At 35.9% G+C, this 21488-nt stretch overlaps 1 protein-coding gene across 3 annotated transcripts in view; it reads left to right on the forward strand.

Annotated features, from left to right (window-relative positions):
* The window catches only part of THSD7A (thrombospondin type 1 domain containing 7A), a 439942-nt gene that overhangs the window by 326113 nt on the left and 92341 nt on the right, over nucleotides 1-21488 (forward strand). For all 3 annotated transcript variants that reach the window (XM_032874114.1, XM_032874130.1, XM_032874121.1), the window contains one exon: nucleotides 20741-20935. In XM_032874114.1, the coding sequence (XP_032730005.1) occupies nucleotides 20741-20935 (195 nt within the window). The remainder of the gene's footprint in view (nucleotides 1-20740; nucleotides 20936-21488) is intronic.

Below are 21488 nucleotides of genomic sequence, written 5' to 3' on the forward strand. Positions count from 1 at the left end.
AATTCCATTGTATGTTTGTAATTTGATGCATATTTTAGTGAGATTTCCTGCTTTTATATTTGACCCATACTGTTTTTTTTTACTTGTAAAAATGAGATAATACTCTGTGCTTCTCAAGGCTATTATAAAGAGTTGACCCAGCACAGGTATCTGGCCCTTGGGAGAAGTGTGTAATTTATTTGTGTTTTCTTGGTGCATCAGACAATCAAGCACAATGCTGTGAGGTAATATCTGTCATCTCTCCCATGGCCTTATGCATGAGAAAAATAACAGATTTTGCATCCCTAGACAGCAGCTCCATCGGTCCCTGGATGAATCCTAGAAACCCAGCTCTATCGTTAACTTGCAGTTGACTTGAGTGAGTCTTGTCTTTTCTGTGGGACTCCTTTCCTTATCTTTAGACCAGATCTCCCCTATAGCTGTGCTTTCCACATTGCTCTGATGATATGCACAGAACACTGTTCTACTGGAGAATCACACAAAAGAGTAGTTAAATCAGTCAGGTCACTCCCACTAGTAAGAAAGGCAGCACAGTGTAACCTTTGCCACATTACTCAACTTCCGTGCCTTAGTTGCCTTCTCTGGAATGTGGGTATAGTAATCACATCTACCTCATAGGATTGCTGGAGAATCGCATCAGTTAAAACCTATAAAGCGGTGCCTAAAAAACATAGCAATGCTCCTAAATGTCAGCAATTATGAGTTCCAGATTGTGATTTTATGTTCATGTTTTTTAGACTGAAAATCAGAAATGTGATATTCACATAAGAGCGTAGCATTTCTTTATACTTCAAACTCATTGTAGAATTTTATCACTTGAAAAATTTATGATCTTAGAAGAATAGCTGACAAGATGCTCCTGTTTGGGTGTCTTTTGTTATTCTTTACACTGATTTCCCAGTAACTTACCCTGTCTGAAAATCTGAACTCCCCAAATCCCCTATTATTTTGATTCTGTCTATTTCATCTCATCCATTTCCCCCTGGCTTTGTAAGTCCATCCAAACCCAAGCACAGCAGCTTATTATTCGTACCCTCAGGGTAGAGACTTCAAAAGTCTTAGCACATTAGCTATGGAATTCATTCTGCCTGCATCTCTTCTCCTTGTTTGATCAAATAGGCAGCCTCCATTCTGTGTTTTGGATGTACACATAAGCCAAGCACTTTTTAAGATTTCTCTAATTCAATAGTGGTTTTGATATTTTTTTAATGGCTTCTAGAGAGCATTATCTTGGCATACAATGGTAGAAGATACAGTTCCACAATAGGTAGGATTCAAATTGATTTTTATGCTGTCTTCATTGATACTGTTTAGCAGCTCCCAGAGAACTGGGGACTAAAAGAGCTGCTGGTTTGTAAGTGATTGTGATCATGGTTTCCCTAGACAAGCTGATTTCTAGCAAAGAGTTTACATGTATAAGTGCTATTTATTTCTTTTCTTTATTTTCTTGCTTTTTCAGTTGTTATTTTTAACATTTATTTTTATGAGTGTTTAGGGCCAATGCCTCCCTGAAGCTTACTTACCTAGTTATTGCCTAGTATATGTTCTAAACCACAGATTATGGAGGTACAAGGTAAAGCAGCACACACATGGAGGGTGTTCAAAAGAAATCAAAATGAATTCAGAGTCAAAAAAAAATCCAATAAAATTTCATCTGAAAAAGCATTGTTTTGTAAGCCAGAGTTATCTTAGTTGTTTTATTTTATTTTTTAACTCTCTTCCTGAATGTAATGTTTCTGGCAATTTATCAAGCTACAAACTTGAAAAATGTATCAAAGGTCAAGTTGCTCATAAATGCATTGCTGAAATGAGAGAAACAATTACACTGCGTAGAAGAATAAACCCCCAAAGAAATTAAATATCCATTTCTGAAAAGTTTTCTCTTTACTGTTATTCCCTTTCCAAAATATATACTATTGATAACTTGCAGATTGTAGATCTGCTACACACAACTGGTATGCTTTAAGAGTAGATTATGTTCTAAAAGACCAAAAAAAAAAAAAAAGTATGTTTTGGAAAACCTTCTGGAAACCTTTGGAAAACATAGATGTAGGTAAAATGCAAGCTTGCTTATTTTACAGGTTTTTGATCAAGTACCTGCCAGATCCTTGTGCCTGAAACACATCATGTGATGATGGAGAGAACATGAGCTTTGAGGTCTAGGAATATGGGCTTGAAATCCTGCTTCTGCCACTGAGAAGCAGATGACTTGGAGCAAGAAAAAACAGAGAACCATTTGATTCTCTATTTCATATGCTGCAAATATGATTTAAAAAAAAAATTCACCTCTTGACTTGCTATGATAATCGTTTGCTTGGTACACAATAGGTACTTAAAGATGTTTCCTTTTTTTTAATCCAGGATATAACAATCAGTGTGGAATTATTATAGATTTTTAAACAAAAAGGACCATCAAAGAAATATGTTAGGTCAGCTTCTCTTGATGTGCACTTGTAGGTAGTTTTAGACTGGGAAGAAGTTTAAGACTCCTGAGTTCAAATATGGGGAGAGGTTATTTGTTTTACTTGTCTTCTTTTAAGTTACAATGAGAACACTGAAAATTAAAAGGACAGGACTAGTAAATCAGTCGTTGATTGTACCCAGGGATTTTATTTATAATATTTAACAAACACTCCAAGCACAAGGTACAAGACCTGACCCACCCATCTGAACAGATGCCTTGACCAGTTGGTTTGTCTTTAAAAATCAATGCGCCATTATCTGTTCAAGTTTACACATGTCAGCTGAACAGGAACACCATAGTTACATGAGAAAATTGTGTATCTTTAGCCTAATCTAGTTACTTTCTAATTTTAGAAAATATTCACTCTCTCCTATAAGAGCAATATTCCCACTAATGTACACCTATTCTTGCTTTTACATTTTGTATCAAATTATATTTATGTATGTACCGATTTGTGTGTGTGTGTGTGTTCTTCACACAGCAGTTGTATTTTATTCATGATTAAATAATCCTCTTAACACTCATCAAAGAACATTATTAACTAGAAGATATTACCCCCAAAAGTCCCTCTTAGGAAACCACTACTATAAAACTTCACTGTTTTGCTCATAGAAGACTATGAAGTATAAATGCTCCTACTCTGATTTACTTATCTCTCCTTAAAATACCTAAATCATTGGGGCACCTGGGTGGCTCAGTGGGTTAAAGCATCTGCCTTCGGCTCAGGTCATGATCCCAGGGTCCTGGGATCGAGCCCTGCATCAGGCTTTCTGCTCGGTGGGGAGCCTGCTTCCTCCTCTCTCTCTGCCTCCCTCTCTGCCTACTTGTGATCTCTCTGTCAAATGAATAAATAAAAAATCTTTAAAAAAAATACCTAAATCATTGCTTCAACTAAGGCTCAAGATGAACAACAAAAAGTGTTTTGAGATAAATCAAGATGGTACAATGGGCCAAAATTATTTCTTTTTAATTAAATATGTGCATATAAATTCTAGTCTCAAATAAGACTATGAGAATTTGGTTCCATTAACTCTTTCTTCCAACATATTGGAATTTAATCAGAAATAAGTAGAGAGAAAACCTCCTGCATACTGGATGTGTCAGAATCATTTGGGGATCTTTTTTTTTCCCCTCCTACTATGTCCATATATAATTGACATATAGCATTTTGTAACTTTAAGGTATACAAGGTATTTATTTGATTCACTTACATATTGCAATGTGATTACCCCCATAGTGTTATCCTTATGTTAAGTGAAGTAAGACAGAGAAAGACAAATACTGTATGATCTCACTTACATGTGGAATCTAAAGAAGCTGAACTTGTAGAAACAGAGAATAGAACAGTGGTTACTAGAAACTGGGGGTGGAGGAAATAGAGAGTTATTAGACAAAAGGTACGAACTTCCAGTGTGAAGGTGATTAAGTTCTATAATCATAACCATTATGATTACAAACAGTCTATCTGTGTGAATTGTTGAGAGAGTAGATCTTACATATTCTCACCAAAGAGAGAGAGAGAGAGAGAGATGGTAATTATGTGATATGATAGAGGTGTTAGAATATGTGATGGGGGTGTTTAGAGGTTTTTTTTGTAACTAAGGAAATAGTTGACATGTAACATATTAATTTCAGTTATACAACATAATGTTCGGATATTTGTATACACTGTGAAACAGTACAATAAGTCTAGATACCATTCATCTTATACATAGTTAAAAATCTTTTTCTTATCATGAGAACTTTTAAGATTTATGCTCTTAGCAGCTTTCAAATATACAATACAATATTATTAATTGGAATCCTGCTATAATTACATTCCCATGACTTATTTATTTTCTAACTAGAAATTTATACATTTGGCCCATTTTGCCCACCCCAAACCCCTCTTCTCTGGCAGCCACCAATCTGTTCTCTGTATTGTTGAGCTTGGTTTTTTGGTTTTTTTGTGGGGGCTTTTTTTAATGTATTTATTTTGTTTTTAGAGACTACATGTAAGTGAAATCATGCGGTATCTGTCTTTGTCTAACTAATGTCACTTAGTATAATGTCCTCAAGGTCTACCCATGTTGTTGCATATGACAAGATCTTACTCTGTTGTCACTGACTAATATTTCCATTGTTTCATGTACCGCATCTTCTTTACCCTTTCGTCCATCTGTGAACTCTTAGGTTGTTTCCATGTCTTGGCTATTGCATATAATGCTCCAGTGAACATAAGCATGCATATGTCTTTTCGAATTATTATTCTTGTTTTGGTTAAATACCCAGTAGTGGAACTACTGCATCATATAGACGTCCTATTTTTTTATTTTTTAAGGAATCTCCATGCTGTTTCCACAGTGGCTATACCAATTTACATTCACCACAACAGTGCATGAGGGTTCCTTTTTCTCCAAACTTGGTATTTCTTGTCTTTAAGATTTTAGCCATTCTGACTGATGCAAGGAGATAATTTCTTTGTGGTTTTGAATTGTATTTCCCTGATGATGAGTGATGTTGAGCATCTTTTCATGTGTCTGTTAGCCATCTCTCTGTCTTCTTTGGAAAATGAAGTCCTATCCAAAAAATTATTGTTAAGAACACTATCAAGAAGCTGACCAATTATGTTTTCTTCTAGGAGTTTTATGGTTTCAGATCTTACACTGAAGTTTTTAATCTATTTTGAGTCTATGTTTGTATAGGATATAAGAAAGTAGTCTAATTTCATTCTTTTGTATGTGGATATCCAGTTTTCCCAACAAGATTGAAAAAAAACTTTCCTTCCCCATTTTGTTGTAAACGAATTGACCATATATGTGTGAGTCTATTTCAGGGGTCTCTGTTCTCTTCCATTGATCTATGTGTCTGTTTTTATACCAATACCATATTGTTTTGATTATTTTAGCTCTGGATACAGTTTGCAACCAGGGGGCCCCATACCTCCAACTTTATTCTCAAGATTGCTTTAGCTATTCATGGCCCTCTGTGGTTCCATACAAATTTTAGGATTGTTAGTTCTATTTCTGTGAAAAATGCCTTTGAAATTTTGATCAGGATTGTGTTAAATCTGTAGATTGCTTCAGCTTATATGCACATTTTAACAATATTCATTCTTCCATTCCATAAGCATGGAACATCTTTTATTTATTTGTGTCTCTTTCAGTTTCTTCCATGAATGTCTTACAGTTTTCAGAGTATAGGTCTTTCATCTCTTTGGTTAAATTTATTCCTAGATATTTTATTCTTTTTGATGTAATTATAAATGGGATTGTTTTTTAAATTTCTGTTTCTGACAGTTTTTTGCTGATGTGTAGAAATGCAACAGATTTTTGTGTCTTGATTTTGTATTCTGCAACTACTGAATTTTTTTATTAGCTCTAACAGTTTTTTATTGAACCCTTTAAGAATTTTCCATATGTAAAATCATGTCATCCATGAATACTGACACTTTCACCTCTTCCTTTCCAATTTTGATGCTTATTATTTATTCTTACTATCTTATTGGTCTAGCTAGGGCTTCCAATACTGTGTTGAATGCAAGTGGCAAGGTGGCATCTTTGGTCTCTAATCCTAGAGGAAAGGATTTTAGCTTTTCATCATTAAGTACGATGTTAGATGTGGGCTTGTCATATATGACCTTTATTATGCTGATGTTTGTTCCCTCTATACTCAATTTGTTGAGACTTTTTATCATTAATGGATTTTGAATTTTGTCAGATGCTGATCCTACATCTTTTGAGATGATCTTGTGATTTTTTTTTCCCTTCATTTTATTACTATGCTATGTCATGTAGACTTAATTATAGGTATTGAAGCATCCTTTCATCACTGGAATAAATTCCTCCGTATCAGAGTGTATGATCTTTTTAATGTATTGCTGATTTTGGTTTACTAATATTTTGTTGAGAATTTTTGCATCTATGTTCATCAGGGAAATTGGCCTTTTATGTGTGTGGTATCCTTGTTTGGTTTTGGTGTCAGTAATGCTGGCCTCATAAAATGAGTTTGGAGACATTCCCTGTTTTTCATTTTTGTGGAAGGGTTTGAAAAGGATTAGTATTACTTTGTAAAATGTTTGACAGAATGCACCAGTGAAGCATCTGGTCCTGGACTTTTGCTTGTAGGGAGGTTTTTGATGACTGATTCAGTCTCCTTAAAGCCACTGGTCTATTCATGTATTTCCTATTACTTCACAGTTCAGTCTTGGAAGATTGTATATGTTGAAGAACTTACCCATCTCTTCTAGGTTGTTCAGTTGGTTGACACATAATCATTCTTAACAGTCTCTCAGGATCCTGGGTAATTCTGTATTGTCAGTTGAAGCACCTCTTTCATTTCTTATTTGATCTTTTTCTCTTGGTCATTCTAGCTAAAGATATGTCCGTTCTGTTCTTGTCAAAGAACCACCTCCTAGTTCCATTAATTTTGTTCTGTTGTCTTTTTTGTCCCTATTTCATTTATTTCCTCTCTTATCTTCGTTGTTTCCTCTCTTCTACAAGCATTGTGCTTCATTTGTTCTTTCTATAGTTGCTTGAGGTGTGGAGTTAGATTGATATTTTTCTTCTTTCTTGGGGTAGACTTTATTTCTGCGAATTTCCCTTTCAGAACTGCTTTTACTGCATCCCTTAAATTTTGGTATCTTATTTTTTCACTTCATTATCTCATGTTATTTTTGATTTCTCATTTGATTTCTTAATGGGCCCACTGTTCAGTAAGATGTTGTTTAATTTCCACCTATTTGTGATTTTTCCAGCTTTTTTCTTGTAGTTGATTTTAGTTTCATATGATTGTAGTCAGAAATGATGTCTGGGGGCGCTTGGGTGGCTCAGTGGGTTAAAGCCTCTGCCTTCAGCTCAGGTCATGATCCCAGGGTTCTGGGATTGAGCCCCGAATTGGGCTCTCTGCTCAGCAGGGAGCCTGCCTCCCCCACTCTCTCTGCCTGCCTCTCTGCCTACTCGTGATCTCTGTCAAATAAATAAATAAAATCTTAAAAAAAAAAAAAAAGACTTGTTTTGTGTTCTAACATACCATCTATTTTTGAGGATGTTCTATGTGCGCATGACAAGAATGTGTGTTCTGCTGGTTTGAGATGGACAGTTCTGTATATATTAAGTTCATCTGGTCTAATGTGTCATTTAAGACCAATGTTTCCTTATTGATTATTTTGTGTGGGTGATTTATCTATTGATGTAAGTGGGGTATTAAGATCCCCTGTAATTTTTGTATTGCTGTGTCTCTTTTCCTTTAGGTCTGTGAATATTTGTTTTATATATTAGGTGCTCCTATGTCCAGTGCATAGATATTTATGAATTTTGTATCTTCTTGTTGGAAGAAGACTGACAACTTTATCATTATGTAATGCCCTTTTTGTTTTCTATACAGTCTTTGTTTCAAAGTCTATTTTGTCTGATGTAAGTATAGCTCCCCCAGCTTTCCTTCAGCTTCTATTTACATGGAACATCTTTTTCCATCCCTTTGTTTTTAGTCAGTGCTTGTCTTCGCATCTGACTGGGTCTCCTGTAGACAGTGTATACCTGGCCAGCTTTAAAAGGCAGAGGAAGAATACAGGACACTTGCTCCCAGCTTTAGTAAGGCAGAGGGAGAGCACAAAATGGTGCCGCCAGAACCCTCATCTCTGGAGAGAATCCCACCAGGCCCCTGCTCCTCCAGTAGATGATTTAGGATTAGTAAGTGAATCCCCTTCGTGTATAGGCTGGGTGCTTTCCAAACTGCAGATTCTGCACTGGGCCCTGGGGCAATTGAGTCTTCCTGAAGCTATTCAGTAGCAGTCTTGCAGTTCTTGGCAGCCTCGGGTCTCATGGACGCAAAACCCTACTGGTTTTCAAAGCCAGAAGTTTTAGGGTCTGGCTTAGGGATTGGAATATCTGATGTAGAGGTACAAGATTTAATAGTTGGGGTATCTGAAGTAGAGTACAAACTCATTGCTCTTCAGGGAAGGGTTTCAGATTTGTGAGATCCCTCCTGATTGTGGGTTGCTTGTGCTGGGTGGAATTTTTTTATGAGACTCTACCTCTCCTGCCTACCTTGATGTGCCCCTTTTTTTTGCTTGATGTGAAGCATCTGTTCAACTAGCTTTCAAGTCATTCTCAGAATTTTTTCTACATATAGCTATAGATTCAGGGTATCTGTGGGAGGAAGTCGGATCAGGATCTTCTTATATTGCTCTCTTGGACTGCCCGGCTTAAGGATCATTTTTAAATGAAAACTTCTAAGACCTTGCTTTGTAGATCCAGTTGAGTAGTTGTCTGGTGGCACCTAACATTTAGAAAACCTCTGCCACATTTGGAAATCTGAGCTAGGATCGTTTTTCTGTCTTTTCCCAATGCCTGTTCTCACTGTCCTCTGATTTTAACGTATATTGACTGGCTCCTGGATACCATTTTGACCCATCTTAGACCAATCAACTTCTTCTTTATCAATACAATATGAATCTTTTCTAAAATTCTCAAGCTTTCTTCTTGCAGATACTCACTAATCATTATGTACTTTCATTTGATTTTAATAGAGACTTTCTATCTCAACTGTTGAACTGATGGTGCTCTTTATTGGGTGCGTTCATTTGAAAAAACAAACAAACAAAAAAACCTCTTCTGATTACTATTAACTCCAAAATGGCCCTGAGCAACTTTTTATAAATGTTAACAGTTGGTAAAATAAGCTGGGAGTTCCTAACTTGTCTGTGGCTTTCAATATAGAAGCAAACAGCCTGCAGACCAGTTAATAGGCTAACACTTTCGCCATCATTGAAACTTCATTTTCTCTGAAATTATTTTCCTGTGATTTGCTGGCAGACATTCCACTACAACCATGAAGATTAAAGGGGCAAATTTTGATTTAGTCTCCTATAGCTCTCAGCCTCCTGTTTGCTTATGGTCCACATTTACAGTGTTTCTGCATGGGGTCATCAGAGGACAGAGCAGATCTTGGAAAAGTTTAATGGTGATGATTAATTTTTTGAATTAGTTTCTGCTTCAAAGCCTTCCCACATAGACCAAACTCCTACATTTTTTACTGCATCTTTTCCTCATTTCCAATACAGCTTTTATTCCCTCAAAATTCTGTTCAAATTTCACTGCCTTCAAAAATGTGTCCTTTTGTAAACTGTGCCATGTCTAATCATCCCATCAATCCACAGTCTCTATTGGCAACCAGAATTTTACATTAAGATTATTGGTGCATATTTCACGAGAGAAACATGGCGTCTCTAAATCGTATGGTCTTCTTAATCCTGGAAACATTCTAAACTCCAAATATATGTCTGTTTACATTAGTTTCCTTATTTTTAGTTTTGTCATTACTCCGTAGGCTTACTTGCATATTGTAATCTTTAAATAACTATCTATAGAATGACTATACTTTCTTTTTATTTATGTGAGTATATAAGAGATCCCAAAATGTAGGAGTGCAGGAGAGGTGGTAAACTTGCTTTAAATGAGAAAATTTATGAGTTGAAATTGGTTTTTAACCTAGGCCTAAAACGTTGATAATGTGCAGTCATCCTCCTCTAGGCAATAAGGTCTTCAGAGTCTAGTCTTATTGCAACTATCCCCAGAGCATGGCAAATGGACTTGTTAGACAAGGTACGTCAAGTGAGAACAATTGGTGGAATATCTTTAAACAAAAGAGACACAAAGCCATGCTTGATCTAGAGAACTACAGGGGGTCAATTGGGGGTATGATGTAGTCATGGCAGTGTGGCTGGAGGACTATTTGGCTGATAATTTGAGGACTGATTGGAAATGTAAGACTCTCTCAGAGAAAGGTCTGAAACCAAGACCTGGGGTTGGGGTGGGAGCGAGGGGTGTGGGAGAGGAGTAAAACTAAAGGGAAAGCTTTCCAAGAGCCCTCATTCAGAGAAAGTCCTGCAAGGTTCCATGAGGAACTGACTGGGATAGAACCCACAAGACACGTTAGTGTGATGGAAGATGAGCCTGGAAAGATCAAAATAGGAGTTGTATTTCATCATAGAACAAATGAAATTCTATTGAAATACTTGATATGGAACCATCTATTTACATAAGTTTTTAAAGTTAAATTAATTGGGGCTCCTGGATGGCTCAGTCTGTTGCATGGCCAACTCTTGATTTCAGTTCAGGTCACAATCTCGGGGTCCTTGGATTGAGCCCCATGTTGGCCATGCTCAGTGGGGAGTCTGCTTGAGGATTTCTCTCCCTTTCCCTCTGCCCTGCTACCACTCCCTTGCTCTCCAAAATAAATAAGTAAATCTGTAAAAAAAAAAAAAAAAAAAGGAGAAAGAAAGTTAAATTAAACTAATAATTATAATAAATGTGACTATTTTGTTGATTGTATTCATAACTCTTCAAAATGACCCTACTATATAATTTCTTTCATTTTGAAGCATAATTACTTTCATTTAATACTGTAATGTAGTTTAGTGTAACCTCATCATAGCACTTCCAGAAGTAGGCTTTTTTTCTTCTTGTCTAGAAGACATTGACTGAACATAATTGGGTGCAGCTGTTTAACTCAGAGTTTTTCAGAGTCAAATGATTTAATCCATGCAGAGAAAGGGAACTAAAGAAGGATTAAAGGATGCCACATGTCTTAGTACTTCTTCGTGTCACTGTAAGCTCAATATTCTGTAGTATAACTTTTAATTAAAAATTTCATTGAAGCCCAAAAGTATTTATAACACAACTCTAAATAATTTTCAAAATATGAACTATAACATTTACCAGTTATGATTACATGAATTGGCTTTTCCTGAGTTTTCTGTATTTTCTCACAATCTTAACACTTCAACAAAAAGAAAAGTGTACAACTACTGAAAGATGAAGCTTATACTATCAGACCAGTGGAATGGTTTTTACTAATACCTTTCTGTGAGCACACTTATAAACAGAATTAGGAAAACATGATTAAGCACATTAATTCAAGTTGACTGAAACACACTGGAGCACCTCCATTCCTGTAGTGGTGGGGGAGGGATGGTCAGCTCCTCCACTGACAGGAGGTCATGAAAGTAGGCATGGTATTGTTATACTAGATGGTGTTTTTCAACTATGCACCAGACACTGAGCTAGGCACTTAATTTTTTAAAAAATATCATTTAATATGCATAATAGTACCATAAAATAAGTACTATTATTAGCTTCCACTTTGTAGTTTAGGAAACTGAGTCTTGGAACAAGTTAAATAATTTACTCCAGGGTACATAGTTAATAAGTGGTAGAGCCAAAATTTGAACCAAGGCTGTTTGACTTCTCATTACTAAAAAAGTAAATTTGGAGATGAAATTAACAATTGATAAGTTCAAACTCAAAAACAAAAATAATGAAGTCACAAGAAGGAATTGTTCAAGAATAAAAATATGAAATAAAAATCTGGGGGAAATAAGGACAAATAAAACTGTATTTAATCTCAAATAATGCCAGAGGTAAAGTTATTATTTGAATTTCTGGATTTCCCATAATGCTTTTAAAACCATGAGTCATTTTACGTTTTAGTCACTGAAAATAAACAAAGTCAGGTAGTCTGGGACTTTCAGACAAACAAATAGTTAATAGGAAAGGACTTAAAAATGAAGTACTGTTTTCAGTTAAATGAAGTTAAGTTATTACATCCCACATCTTTATTCCAAATCACATGTGCATAACTTATTATTATATGCTTAACATATATGCATATATACATGCACATATTATATGCACATATTATATGCGTAACATATTACACACATAGAGAACTTGCATAAAAATGTGCCATGATAGGGGTGCCTGGGTGGCTTAGTTGGTTAAGCATCAGACTCTTGATTTTTGTTCAGGTCATGATCTCAGGGTTATAAGACTGAGCCCCACACCAGTCTCTATACGCATCAAGGACCCTGCTTGGCATTCTCTCTCTCCCTCTCCCCCTCTCTGCCCTACCTCTCTTAAAAAAAAAAAAAAAAAAAGGTGTTATGATAATTGACGTTAAATAGGGATGCAAGTCATGGGCCTGATGTCAGACTTTGCAGAGTATAAACACGCCCTTTTTTTCTGCCCAACCCCAATTGAAACCCTCAACCCAATTTATTAGGAAAGGAAGTCATGGATGTAGTGATTAGAGAGTTGTCTGCCTACGTGTGCAATTTCAACTAGGAGTACCTTAAATTCAATGAAGCACAGAAATGCAGAGTTATGGTTGGATTCAGCCCTTAATCTTCATTATTTATTTATAATAAATCATGTTATTTATTGTACTTTGTTAAAATGGGCTTCATCTTAAAAATAAAGTTAAAGTTTGTGTTAGTGACCACATCAGTAAATGGTGTTGAAAGGTGGATTCTGCTGGGGAGAGGAAAGCACATTTTTTACCTCAAGTTTGCCCAGTTCATTTTGCTGCTCCACAAAGGAATGAAAACATAGAGACTTGAGGTAGTACAACAAAGGTGACAAGGAAGATAACATAGTGAGACCATAAGAGATATACTTACTGGGAATGGAAAGATTTTGAAAAGTTGATGAAAAAGCCGGAAAATCCTGAAAGTAGTTATAGTCTGAAGATCCTAGATTACCCAAAGATATTTAAAAGTCAATAGCTAAATGTATAGATTTTTTTAAAGAAAGGAAGAGAAGGTTAAGCTAAAGGTGATTAATTAGATATGAGTTTGTTTCAAGAATGGCACCAAACTGAGTTCCACAAGTAAGGAAGACTTTATTCTAGACTATTACAATAGAAACTGAAATTAACTCCATGGAAACAAAAGGCAGGAATATTTCTAAGTATTGGATGAATTAGTGAGAAAACAGTGGAGGACGTTAGGGGAGAGATTGATCAATGTGATATGTAGAATACATTGAGTTACTCCTGAGTTTGCAAATATTTTTCTCAGTAGTTAAGTCATGTGTGTTTTCTAACCATTATCAGTTGAAGAAGTTGGAGACCTACCATCTTACGTAGACTGATGTGTCAGGGCACTGTCTCCTGTGATGTTTCCATGCCAAAGAAATGGTTCCCAACTACTTGAGAAAGATATTTCCTAGGTTCAAAGACTGAGAAGAGACTAGGAGAAATTTACCTAAGTTTCAAAGGAACAGAAAAAGAATTTACAGTTTTGAGTTTTTCAAATAAATGCTTTAAGAAAAGGGAGGCCAGGAGCCTAAAGACAGAAAGAAACCTGTCAAGTTCAGTCAAACTAAGGGTAATGTCAAGGCTATCTTGATCAGGTTTTAGTAAATGAACAGTTAGAAATATATAAACATAGATGGCCTTTTTCAGAAAAGCAAGACATGTCCTGGGATTTCTAATCCATTTTTTCCCCTCATCCATCCAAAATTTACTGCAAAATTCTTAAGTTCTGACAGTAACTGAACCAAAGACTTCAGCTACGAAGATATTGAATGAGACAAAATCTCTGGCCAGAAGGTTCTCATAGGCTAATGGAGGTAAAGGTGAGTGGGTCAACAGACAATTATCAGAAGTCTTTACAGTGATATGTCTGCAGGGTTTGGGAACAGAGAACGTACAGCACAGCTCCATTTGGGGAATCCGAAAGTCAGAGAAGGTTCACAGAGGAAAAAAACACAGTCCTAAACAGTGCTTAGCAAGCAGGTAGGGCAACCAGACATGGAGAACAGGGTACACCAAATGGCAGAGGAAAGTAGCATTTCAGTTCATAGAAAAACAAATGGCTTTCTGTGGAGAGAATGTAGGGAAACCATGGGCAATGACAGACAATGAGGATTTCCTGTATCCTGGTAAAGAATCCAGCCCTCAGCTAGTAGGTATTAAGGACACTGCGATGCTTCTATTTGTACTTTAGAAACACACTTTTGGAGGTCAGGGTGGATGAGGGCTGCAGGAGAAATGGGAGATAGCAGGAGATAGGAGAAATGTGCACAAAAGCCTGGAAGAAAACATGGAGGCAGGAGGTAGTATACATTGAATAAATCAGATTCACTACCTGGATGTAATAGCTGAGGGAGTGCAGGGATTAAAAATTATTGGGAAACTTCCCATTTATGAAGAAGAGATAATGAAGCTTCTCTTCGAAAAGAGGAGGGAAGAAAGAGTTATAAGGCTCAATTCGTGGGTCTTTTACCTCAATAAGCTGAGAGTGATTCCAGACTTACATATCTTACAGTTTTATAAAGTTCAGATAGGATGGTTATATGAAAATGCTCTCTGGAAAGATTCAGGTGAATATGAGACTTCATTCTTCTCCCATCTCAATTCTTTTTTGAATTTATATTGGCTGTCAGTCAATAAATAAATATACAAGTGGCTTCCACTATCAGAGTCAGTATGAAATTTTAAGGCAATTTCTGAAGAATACAAAAGAATCAACAACTCAATAATAATTTTCAGGATTGCTACAGAGTTTGTTTAGGTCTGGTGAGGGAGATCTGTCCCAAAAATACAGTACTAGGGGCTTTCTAAATAGTGTGCTTCTTAAAAATCTTGGCTCTGTATCTGGTTTCTCTTTGCTTTAATTTCTCCTTTCTCTTTACCTCCCTCTCAATTCCATTACACTGATGTGCTTCAATTGCCTTCTGGAGGTACATTGCACATACTACTACTGTGACTATTAAAAAGCACCCATAGCAATCTGCACATTTCTATGACTAAAAAGAAATTAGAATAATGCAAGGAACATTTAGGGAATAGTGCTAAGCATGTATATCCCTGACATTAAAATACAATTAATTATATTTTTACTATATTAATGTTGTGTTCTTTGCTCATCTCCTAAGCTATAAAAACCTTGAAACTATAAAAACCTTCATAAACCAAGATTTATCTTTTATATTACATTTAAGCTCCAGTACAATGAATGCAATAAACTTTCAGCATATACTTTTACCAAGAAAAAGAAATCTATCCTCTGATCACAATTCTCATTTTGTTTTATTTTTATGGAAATTGACATGAATTTTTAGTGTAATTACTTCAAACAGATGTTCAATTCTCTTATCCTGATAATAGGAAACACAGTACAATGAAAGGAGATATTTTGGAAGAGTTCATGAAAGAGTTTGGTGAAGTTCATGAAATAGACCAAATAGGGAAATTGGAGGGTTGCTTTAAAGATGTCAAAATACATGTTTAAACTGATTAAATGATGAATTATTAAAAATGTATTCTTAAAATTGTATATGTGAAGACAGAGATTAGAACACACCAACTTAAACTAATTCAAATCTTGTTTTGAGTTCATAAAAATAAATCAAACATTTTCATTTTATTTCTCAACCTTTTATATGGAGTGTCACAAACAGGTTTAAGCTAGATATGCTATAGTTAAGGCTTCACAGTAAGATAAAAGTTGTAATATTTAGACAATGGTTCATTCATTTCTTTCTGTGATACATATTTCATGTAAAATGTACATTTTTTAGGTTTGCTTAAGATGCCTAGAGCTTTATGGGGGAAAAATAAAAGTCATAAATATAAAGCAGTCCTTTGAAAATTTTATGTTGGAACGTGTATGCCAAAAAAAAAATGGTATATTTAATATACAATGACAAGAGTATAGATTCTAAATGTTTATGATACCATGTCCAGGATCTAGCTAAGAAATTGTCCTCAGAAAGACTAAAGAAAAAAAAAAAAAGAAAGAAAAAAACAACTTGCATTAGCTGTTGCTAAATGAGCTGTAGAACCACATCATTCACTAAAATGATAATTAGATTTATCAGCCCAGGTTTATTTGGATGCAAATACAGATAATCAAAGTCTTAAAAGGTTCTATATTGGGGACATATGGTGGTTGAAAATATTCTAACAGTAGGGTAATAGGTATGGAAAAATGAAATTTCCAAAATGTTCAGCAGCTAAATTTTCATTCCTCTATATGGAAAGACTATAAATTAACCTGATATTTGGATTTGTACATGTTTAACTTACTATCATACATTTTCTGAAATAATGTCATGCAAAACAGTTCTTATCTAATTAAAATAATGTTTATCAATCAAAAACAACTTTCAATGTGAAGAAGAGGAATGAAATTATTTTCTGAAGCACATATAGGTAAAGATGTTATTTCCAGGGTCACTTTTTATATTAAAAATAAGATAGGAGTTGCACTCCTAGAATGTGGTTGAAAATCACAAATTACGGAATTAACCTGTGATAGCCATAAACCCAGCCTTTCTTTCTCTTCTAATGTTTCCCTGATGACTCATGCCTGGAATGCTCCTGGACATTTAGCTTAAAAGCACACACTTCGGGGCACCTGGGTGGCTCAGTGGGTTAAGCCTCTGCTTTCGGCTCAGGTCATGGTCTCAGGGTGCTGGGATCGAGCCCCGCATCGGGCTCTCTGCTCAGCAGGGAGCCTGCTTCCCCCTCTCTCTCTGCCTGCCTCTCTGCCTACTTGTGATCTCTCTTTCTGTCAAATAAATAAAATATTAAAAAAAAAAAAGCACACACTTCCTAAGGATTCCAGTTAGTGGTCAATGCATTCAGTTGATTAAAGCACCCGTTGAAAGCAAATTCAAAGATCTTAACGATTTCGTGTTTTCATAGAACCGTTGCCATTTTTTCAATGGCTGTAAACAAAAACATGTAACCTTGGACACGTCAACATGCCTAGTCTTTGTATCTAAGACAGTATATGCCGCCACTATGCTTCACTGTGTCCCAAGAACAACTTAGAGTGCCAGTTTCTGGACTTTTCATAGGCGAAGTCTCATCCATTATTAACTCTCTTGGCATCCCGCATTCTCCCTACCGCCATGCCAATTAAAAATAGATTGGGAATTGGTTAAAACTCAGTTCAAATCTTAGCTTCTTTAATTAAATTTCTGCTCTTTGAAAATTTCTGCTCTTTGAGACAGTAAACTTCAACTTGTTGAGCTTCAGTTTCCTTTAAAGTAAAAATCAGATGTTAGTACCTATGTCAAAAAGTTGTAGAAGGTACAAATTTCCAGTTACAAAATAAGTCATGGGGATGTAAGGTAGGGCATGGTGGCTATAGTTGACTATTCTGTAATATATATTTGAAAGTTGCTAGGACAGTAAGTTTTAAAAGTCTCTATCAGTCGAAAAAAATTGTAACTCTGTATGGGAACAAATGTTAGTTGGATGTATTATGATTATTTCACAATGTATGCAAATATCAAAGCATTATGTCGTACACCTGAAACTAATGTTATCTTTCAGTCATACCTCAAAAAAAATGTTATGGTGACAATTACCTGAGGTGATGTATACAATATTCATAGCACAGTGCTTGACAAAAGATGGGCAATCAGTAACTGCTCATTGAATGTTTTCATCCAAGTATACCCTGTATAAAGGGAAGTCTAAAGGGAAGTCCCACAGAGAAACGATTGATGTCTGGTATGAAGTCCAGATGAATCTGTAGCTACTCATTCAAGAAGCAGTCTGGTCCTATTTAAAACACAAGAGAAGAAAGGCAGAAAAGTTCTAGAGCAATGCTTCTCAGATTTTATGTGCATGCAGATCACCTGGGGACCTTTATAAAAGCAAATAATGATTTAGTGGATGGGATCTGAGAGACTGCATTTCTAGCAAACTCCAGCTGGTGCATATGCTGCCTGCCCACTGGATACATAGTAACAAAGTCCTAGAGCACTTGAGTACATGGCGATTTATGAAGTACTGTACTCAAATCCATATATGTCTAATCCAGCATTCTGTTTCCTGACACAACAGGTTAAAATTAAGCAATTCCTTTGTTCATTTAACAAAAGATTATTTAGTGTCTTTTATGTGCCAGGCACTGTTTTAGGTTCTAAGTATAAAATAATAAGCGAGAGAAAGATCATGCCCTCATTGGGTTTTTAATCTAGTAGTAGGGTTAGAAGATAAACTTATAAACAATTCATTAGGTTCCAGTGGTGAGTAAAACTGTAATGAAAATAAAATGTAGTTATTATGAGATTGTGTATGGTCAATAAAGCCTCCTCTGGGAAGGGGACAATTGAACCAAAACCTGAATATTGAAAAGTAGTCTGCCGTGAGATCTGAAATTGTCATACAGAGGGAAGGGAGAATGTCAAGTCCCTGAGGCAGTGATAAGATTATTCTGTAGGAGAAAAGGGGAAAAAACCATTGTGGCTAGACCATAATGCCATTATGTGGATGCAGAATAATGCTGAGCAGTCGGGAGCAATCAGAGCCAAGGGCTTATCTGGCCACGTTGGGTGGAGTGCAGTAAGGGCTGACATCTAAGGGAATTTAGAGGTTGACTCCAAGGTGGGTTTTAACAGCTCCACAGAGGATTAAGATGTGTTCTAGAACAAATGTACCTACCGGAAAATGCACCTGGCTAAGCCAAATAAGATGAGTGAAAAGAGCTAACATAAGATACCGGACACATGTTGAAAAAAAAAAAAAAAAAGAAGAAGAAGAAGTCATAAAGCAAGAAAGGTTGAAATTGTACATCCCTTTAGTTTACAAGAAAGAGAAATCTACCACTTTTGCTTTGAAAATTAATTTTATAATAGCACCCACATAGCATACTTTCAGTTGCTGCAGAATGAGTTAAAATTTTCTGAGTAGAAATGATTAAGTAACTGAGAAGAAATAAAACTGTAATTCCTGGTTGATTATAGGCTAGAGCACCAAACTTGCCTTCCTTTTCACAGGATATTAGAAATGAAAGTGAAAGAGAGTAGATAGAACATTAAAAGTAGCAGCAAAGAACTAAGACATATGTGAGTCCCCTCTTGCCCTCAGAAAAAAGTTTAGTAGGAAGAGTCATTATTACGTAAATTGTAAAATATTAAATACCTTGTATTGTAATGATTTTCATGTTCTACCTTTGGTACCTATAAATCTACAATCTATCTTCATATTGTTTTACTGGGATGTAAGCCAAACCCTAAAGCCAATAAAAGCAGAATTAAAAGAGATCCCACAGATCACAGTAACTAAAGACTGAATGATACAATGATGAGTCCATTGTCATTTCAATGAGTCTGACTTACTAGTAAGTAAATCTAATCATTTAAAGCCTTGCAGACTGGTGGCTTATTAATGCTCCACTTGACTTCTGATTGTGTCTAATGATACAAGGCCCTGCAAACTAGTAACTATTAACCTGTTAGAGCATTTCCAATTGACTTCTGATTTTCTATCTTGTTTTTCAAATGTATGAATAAAGAACCGTACATTTAACACGATGCTCCTAGCCTTCCATCAGTGAGAAACAGCTCTGCGTTGCTTTTCTAAGAGCAATGAAAAGTAGCATAATTAGTCATTCTTTCTCACCTGAAGGTGTAATGGCCCAAGGCACACATTTGTGATATATTTATCCAGAATTATGGTCATGTTTTCTGGCAAAATAGTAGATCAGCTTTTGCTTGTTTTTGGATTGTTTTGCTCTGTCCCACTGATGTCATTGACACCCTACATTAACCAGCGACACTGTAGAGTTCATTTCATATTCTGTTTTGGTCATTTGTAATCCTTTTAGCTGTCTTTGGCATTCATTAATCACAAAGACATTTTCTTCCTCATTGGCCTTTTGTACATCTCATTTTATTCATTCAACAAATACTAAAGGCGTGCCAATCTCTAGAGCTCGTAAGGCAAGGGTGGAAGTAGGGTCAGATGAAGCTGAGAAGAGAATCCAGAGCCAGGTCATTATAGGTCTTATAAACATTTAAAAACTTTCATCTCTGTTTTAAGGGCAACAGGAAACTGCTGATGAGTTTTAAGTGCTGGAGTGACACCATCTTCTGCCATTTGCTTACCTTGTCATTTTTCTCCCCCTCTTCCAATGGGACCACTTAAACAGTTTTATGTTTTAGCCTATTATTTACATATCTTGGCTATTTCCAACTAACACCGTAATTTTTATGAAGAAAAAAAAAAAAAAAGGTTGCCAGTCATACAAAAATAAATTCTCTGGGAGACACAGTTTGCAGAGATACCTGAATTGGTTCATGAAAATATATGGTACATGCTGTGGGTAGAGGTGTTATTTGTAAATGATGATGTAAATGGTACATCTCCAATAATGCAATAAAAAGGGGAATATAATTCATTGATGCTCTTTATTGCAAGGTTAATATTATAAACAGAAAAGTCACTAACTGGGCAGCTATCTGTAGTAAAAAATACTTTTAGCACTGTGCTTGATCTATACACCTAAGCTTCTAATCATAAAAGAAGCTTCAGTTAAGGGTATATATTTATTCCTCATGTTCTTTTAACATCTGGCTGTCGTGGGCATTGTTTTAGCTTTGTTTTTAACTAAGAACCAAATAACCTAATTTATCTTGGTGCCCATCTGGTTACAATTGCTCATTTTACATTTATTTAAAAATGATAGATTGTTCGTGACGATGTCTTCCCCAGGAGAAGAAGTTGACAGACAGCTGTGCAGAGATGCCATCTTCCCCATCCCTGTTGCCTGTTATGCCCCGTGCCCAAAGGACTGTGTGCTCAGCATGTGGTCTTTGTGGTCGTCCTGCTCACACACCTGCTCGGGGAAAACCACAGAAGGGAAGCAGATACGGGCACGGTCCATTCTGGCCTATGCCGGTGAGGAAGGTAAGGCTGGTCACCAGCTTCAGAAGTGGATTCAGATTCCTTTCTGAAGTTGGCATCTTTTTTTTTTTTTTTTTTTTTTTTTTTTTTTTGTATTTTGTGGTTAAGGTGATGCTATACAAAAATCTACTTCCAGAATCCCAGCAATTTAAGGAAATTTATTATCTGTTGACCTATGGAGCAACTTCTTTTCCCCAAAATTAATCTTGAAAATAGATCTTTAATAAAAGAAGAAAGACTTTAAAAAGTAGTTACTTTGCCTTATCTCTCTCCTAATAATTGCTTTCTAGTTTGAATGCTAAACTTGTGCAAAAGTATGAAAATGGCTTCCCAAACTCCAGATGTGTCAGGTTTGATTATTTTTTTCTCTATTGCAGTAGTCAGTTTTTCCCTTTGAGATGACATTATGCCTTCTCATAAACAGGTGTATATGTTCAATAAAGAAGTGTTTTGTTTTTAAAGATACACTAGCATGACTATTACTTGAAGGAAAATTACATGGCTTCTCTGCCACTCGGGTTTTTGAACATAGGCTCTGAGATCCAGAAGTCTCTTC

Source organism: Lontra canadensis, unplaced genomic scaffold (genome assembly GCF_010015895.1).
Source record: "Lontra canadensis isolate GAN:19392208 unplaced genomic scaffold, GSC_riverotter_1.0 scaffold2, whole genome shotgun sequence".
Taxonomy (NCBI): Eukaryota; Metazoa; Chordata; class Mammalia; order Carnivora; family Mustelidae; genus Lontra; species Lontra canadensis.